Raw genomic sequence first — 6,360 nt, 5'->3', positions numbered from 1 at the left:
CTGCATTCATAAACGCTTTTTTTCCCAATCTACTGAACCTTTATCAATATGACGGGTTAGCTGAATTTGTAAGAGCAAGAAGTAGAAAAAAGAGAGCCCAAAAATATGAAAACGAAAAAAGAATGTATTTAACAGAAGAGTGGAAGTTACCCACATTCCACTACCTTTCCCCCAAGTTTGTATCGAAACAAAGAAAGCTGCTTTCATGTCCTAAACATATCCCAATTTGTCTCGTTCTGTTTCTCTCTCTCTCTTTTTAATAAGCGGAGAAACACTCTACTTATGAAAGTATTTCCTTCCGAAGGAACATTTTGAAACAATCCTTATCACTAACAGATAGGCTCGGACTAATCAGTTTATATTATATTTTTAAGTCTGCTATATTGCTACTCTGCATGCAGTTATCCCACAAATCTGATGGTATTGCTGTATATATTTAGGGCAGCCACATTGTTCTGCAATGGAACGCGAAGCTCTGCTGCATTACACAGGTCTAAAATGATGCAGTTTTTTCTCTCTCTCCCTGAAACCAGCAGACATAACACCCACCCGTTTTGAAACTACATGCTGTTTAATGCCTTCTTATTTAACACCAGGACACAGAACAGAAATCTGGATACAGGACAGAAATCTTCATTTGATTCCTTAAAAGTGGAATGCTGGGTCATGGCTATTGCACGGGGTTTAAAATGTAGCTGGGCAGTTGCAGATAGCTTTAGTAAGGGCATCCTTTTTTCCGGGTATGTGCAAAGCAAAGCCCCGCCTGCTAGTTTTTTAATTATATGTAAATCTAAGGAAACAAAGGCACTGACTTGTGCAAATACTGTGCCGTACTACTTATAGATTTGTAAGTGATACCGTGCTTCAGATAAGGCAGGAACTGCTTGCAGATACTATACACGCGCTTCTCGGAAACAGCTGTTCGAAAATTATTAACATTTAACAAAAATAATTTGCTCTTCAGGTCCTTGCATAAAAGGCTTGAGTAATTTATGTTGTTTTTTTTAGTTCAGCTTAAATGTCATTCTCTAAAGGGAACTTTACACGTAAGAGCTCTGAACAAATTCACATGGACATAGAGAAATGGCTTCAACGCATTCACATAAAATTTATTCTTCTGAAAATGTAATCCTTAATATAAAAACGTACCGCTTATATAAATATCATTTACATTTTAATAATCTTAAAAAGTTGCTGATAAAGTGTCACTGTTATCTGTAATTTGCAGATGTAAAAACATCGGTTGTATTAAAAAAAACACAAAACAACAAAACAGGGAGTCCAACAAACAGAACAGCAGACTAGGTCCAATTTGTGCATTTTTGTTTTATGTAGGTAATAAAATATTACTTTAACATAAATATATAAGGATCTCTGCGATTTGATTCCCCTCACAAGCATGTCCAAATGTACCAAAAACAAAGTTGTTTTAAGAAGTTAAGCCAAAACATAATAAAATTACATCCCATATAGATTCTGTTACCTACGTTTTAAAGCTACATGATGAAAAATAATAAAACAATTCCCAGAACCTTTCAGATGTCAAAGAAATAAATATGCAATGAGGCAGGCCACTTTAAAATTATATGAAAATATTTCCCTGGGTAGCATAAAAAACGAAAATTGACAATGCCTTTTTTCGCATTTCAAAGACAAATATGTAAGATATATACATAGTGATAAGGTGTGTATAAAACTGTCTCAAATGAAATAATCCAAATGTTAAACCGCATATATTTTATGTAATTCTTTCACCCTCATTAGTGTCAGCATGAGAAGCTAATCACCATGTTGTAGTGACCAGGTCAGCAAGTGTATAAAATGTCAGTGTGAATGCAAACTCTTTCAGACATTGTCTCGGTGGGAAATATTTGTGTATTTATTTTACTATTACTATTTGCTAGCTTAAAAATAAGATTTTGCTGTTATTACTTTGTATTTACTGACCTGGCTGATAGGATAGCAAACCTGCAGAACAGCAGGCTGCATATAATTCTTTCCTGATGTTGGACAGACCAATAAGATATTGATAGGTTACTAGAATAAAGTATTATTTAAGACGGGGGTCAGACAGTATATGCCGTAGCCCCCCCCCCCCCAAAACTTCCAGTAGTATACATGTTTATTATCATACTTCCACTAGGGCAAATCGGCATCCTATATTAAAGAAATCACCCATGTTATCATATGGCTTCGGTATAAGAGAGACCGTTTCTCTTCACTTCTTTAATCGTATCCACATAACTTTTGTGCGAATTAGACTTCTCTTTACTGGTAAGAAATAAGCCACCAGGCATTATACATGAAAACATCTGTCCACGGGTTACCTCTGAATTCTTAATAGAGAAATACTGCACACTTGGGTTACTTCATCTTGCTTTGCGTCCACAATGTAATAAAAAAAGGTTGTACAAAAGGAGACGGGGAACAAAGTCAACAGTAAAGCTACAACTGGCCACAGTAAACATCAGACGATGTATGTCACTTCGTAGATCTACTACGTAGTCACTTCTGAGTTTTTTGAAAGATAACCTGTGGTGCAAATAAGAGTTATTGTTACACAATGCGGATTTTACTAGAGCACCGTTATACAGTTTGTGTGATTCAGCTGTGTAGAAAACGGCGAAACAGACATAGCCTGTAGAAAACTGTAATCATACTTCTGTGTGATACAGATGAACTTAAGGGAATAGTATGCGAATGCATACCTACAGGACCATTAACTAGCTGTACGCATAAACAAAGCAAAAGTTGCATGGATTCAGCAAGGTGATGTCTTCCCAAGAGCAAAGTTTTTCTTAAACCTATGCATGATGTAATTCGGGGGGAGGATGGGTGTTACTAGTGTAGTACGGAACTTCTTATGGGGAACTGAGGTGTGATAATTTTGGACAGACTTTAAAATGCCAAGGTGGACCTTGCTATAAGTGAATGTTTTGACTCTCTTCCAGCACATATATCTTACAGAATATAATACCTTCAAAAGACTGCATTTTGCAAATATATTGGCATTCTGTTATTTCACTAATGCCAACCATATGGAAACACCAAATGAAAAAAAAATCTAAATCGCAAAGTAAAAAAAAAAAAGGTTGCCCACTTTGATTCTCAGCAGCAAAAGCATCATCTGCTGCGTGAACAATCATATTAAGGGTACAGAACATTCCATCAAACTTCATCTTTTGCTAAGCAGGTCGGATATTTTCCCATTTGACACTAATTTCATAGGAATTTTAAAACCTATGCTTTGCTTGTTTTTTTTTTTCCATGGGACTATACATTTAAACCAACAGCTTGTATCAAAAGGTACTCAACATCTTTTCTCAGAGAGAAACTGCCTCAGTGATTGCCACTGTCTTATTTCCCCAAGAATACCCATCTCGGCACATGACGTGTTTACTGATGCATCTATTCACTCACATACTCACTCCAATCCATTGCCATGGGTACGCCCCTGTATTGGACACAATACATCACTAGTACACCTGCTACCGTTAAGGATAGTCCAGTGCTCAGTTGCTTTTTTTTAAGTCAGCAGATAAAAGACAAACAATCAAGTGAAAGGGCAATCAAAAGAGTTTGGACTAAAGGTTCTCCAGCACCTTTTCACTGCACCGGAGTCTGTACCCCGCAGTGGGGCGGCGTGTCTCTGCTTGACCCATATACATCCTCCGCGCTTGACAGAGTCCCTCCGGGAGGTGTCATTCTTTTCTCTTTTTGTCTCCTATTACAAAACCAAACCCTCACTACTTCTTTTTCTAGCTGAAGGCTGTCCGCGAGGGAGGTGATCTCCTGCGCTGATGGTTTGGGACACTTTAAGAAGTGACTCTCAAGTGCCCCCTTGACACTTACCTCGATGGAGGTGCGCTTTTTGCGTTTGCGTCCCTGCGCAGCAATTTTATCAATGCTGGTCGGGCTGCCAGAGGACGAGTCAGCCTCCTCAAGCCACTTATTCAAAAGAGGTTTGAGTTTACACATATTTTTGAAGCTTAGCTGCAAGGCTTCGAACCTGCATATCGTGGTTTGAGAAAATACATTGCCGTAGAGGGTGCCCAGAGCAAGTCCCACATCAGCTTGGGTAAATCCCAGTTTGATACGCCGCTGTTTGAACTGCTTGGCAAACTGCTCGAGGTCGTCAGAGGTCGGCGTGTCCTCGTCCGAGTGGTCTAGGTGGCCTTGGTGTTGCTGTTGGTGGAGTTGAGGCTGTTGCTGCTGGAGTCCGTGATCACCAGGGTGGTGTTCTTCATGAGTCTCTCTCATACCATGATGATGCAGTCCTTGGCCAGTCCCTGGGTTGATCATTCCATTCACAGTGAAACCTGACTGTGAGTAGAGTAGACTCTGACCGTTAGATGTCATGCCGGACAGGTGCGCTGCTGAGCCCGCCGTCCTCCATGCTCCTGCACTATGGTGGTTGCTATGCGTCGCCTGGTGTACCAGATGAGGCGGCCTGGGTTGATGTTGCATCCCGCTGCCACCGTGCATGTCTTCTCTCCCACTTTGTTGCACAGTCGGCTTGATGTCCTGCTGGCCCAGGGGGCTGTTGGCCCACGGAGAGCCATCGCCATGCGACAGAGCTGCAATCCATTGGTGCGCGTGGCTTAGAGGATGCCCGTTGCTTTGCAAGCCGTAGTCGCTTTGCACTAGACTTTGAGCATCCCGATAAGCGGCTGCAGCGGCACCCTGCTGCATACCACCGGGCTCCGAGTGCGAGATGGAGGCACTGGAGCCGAGGAGATTGTAATGACTAGACGCTGTGGTCGCCATGACTCGCCGAGCCCGACTGATCGCTTGCGTTAAAGGAGCCGCGCATTTGACAGCTACTTTGTCGCCTCCGGCTGCTCTGTCTAGTTCCTTGGCACTGCTAGCTGCAATGGCACGCGCCAGGGGCTCCGCCCAACTCCCCTTTCATTGGCTCCCTACTGCTTGATTTACGTGGAGACCTCTAGCAACCGCAGCAGGCAGAACACTTGATTTGCTCAGAAGTATTCTCAGTACTCCGCCTCTTTCCTTCGCCAAATTCTTAGCAATGACTAATTTTCTTCATAGCCACATGGAACACTAACAAGAATTACATCTCCGGCACATCTTGTTCTCCCCTCCCATCCAAATGACTGGCATCCAGCATCCCGCAGAACTTGACAACAACTCGGGGTTAGGACACTATTGGCGAGAAAAAACAATTTTAAATGGTTAGCGTCAGAATCCACAAATTTACTGTTAAGATACCCACGGAAACGAGCTTTGCCTTCAAGACACATAGTACGTTAAGATTCAACAAAGATTGTTTTCCTCTTAAAAGTGGAATATCTTCAGTAATGCCTGAAATGATGCCTGTGTCTCAAATGTGCCTCTCGTAAACCAGTTTGTGATCAACAAGTGAATGGGCACAGAATACAAAGAGCAACCGCAGTTTTTAAATTCTTGATTTCAGATTCACAACCTGTTTAACTGTTAATGATTGCACCTTGTTATTGGCTGTTACTCATCCTGAATTGTATGAGACAGCTTGCTTAATTTCTTTCTTCAGGCACAGGACCAGACTAGACTATTAGTCAGATTACTGCCATATTTTGGTTAACTGTACCATACCGCTATTCGCTGCGCACCAGTGTAGGTAAAAGGGTGCGTGTGTGTGTGTGTTTTGATGGGTATGAAATAAGGCAGACAATCTCTCATTTTCTTGAAGTGCAATTCCCTGTCATGATGCTCTTTGAGACAAGAAAGAAGAATATCTTCCAGAAAATAAACAATATAGGAACCGTATAGCTGTACAATAAACATATGACACAAACAGTTCATTTTTTGCAGCTTTGGTCATCGGTCAGCAAAAGATTTCAGATTTTTTCTTTGTGATCCAATGCTTGCAAGTCTGGTACATAAAGTGGCATTTACAGATGAAGGTTAGTCTAACTGTACAAATAAATGCTGTCACTTGGAGCTTCGTGTATTCACTGTCGTCCTGCAGGCTGCACGCACGTCAGTGCACATTTATAATGCAGCATCACGTTGGCAGGTTTCAAGACAACTGCAAGTGACCTTCATTAATTTGTAACAGTAACATGCTGCAAAAGTACGGCATAAATGCTATTAACAAGTCCATGTATATTAGTAGCCAAAATCCTTTTATGTTTTAGTTTTCATAATCAACAAACTATTACTTGATTAAAAAGTTACTTTAATGCCTTTATATGCTTTATCCAAAAAATGAGTGGCGGGTGGCTTTAGTGGTTACCTTTCCTTCACTGCCTCGACTGCCTTCTACATGCTTTCTGTTTGTGTTACTTTCATACTCACGCATACTTACGTTTTCCACTTTAAGTCAGTAAGTTATGTGCGCAGTTCATGTAGGGAAACAAC

The 6,360-nt window shown here is 41.0% G+C and overlaps 1 protein-coding gene across 1 annotated transcript; it reads right to left on the bottom strand.

The window, feature by feature from the left end:
• Positions 1-1,084: 1,084 nt before the first annotated feature.
• On the bottom strand, positions 1,085-5,981 carry POU3F2 (POU class 3 homeobox 2). Its single transcript, XM_044065786.1, has one exon. It carries the CDS (start codon positions 4,765-4,767, stop codon positions 3,607-3,609), a length of 1,161 nt encoding a protein of 386 aa, XP_043921721.1. The 5' UTR covers positions 4,768-5,981; the 3' UTR covers positions 1,085-3,606.
• Between the last annotated feature and the right edge of the window lie 379 nt (positions 5,982-6,360).

Source organism: Protopterus annectens, chromosome 1.part0 (genome assembly GCF_019279795.1).
Source record: "Protopterus annectens isolate FY-2018-M chromosome 1.part0, PAN1.0, whole genome shotgun sequence".
Classification (NCBI taxonomy): Eukaryota; Metazoa; Chordata; order Ceratodontiformes; family Protopteridae; genus Protopterus; species Protopterus annectens.
This window is presented reverse-complemented; position numbering and strand designations above follow the sequence as displayed.

Excerpts from the sequence above, each read along its gene's own strand:
- POU3F2 (XM_044065786.1), bottom strand. The coding sequence starts at position 4,767 with ATGGCGACCACAGCGTCTAGTCATTACAATCTCCTCGGCTCCAGTGCC.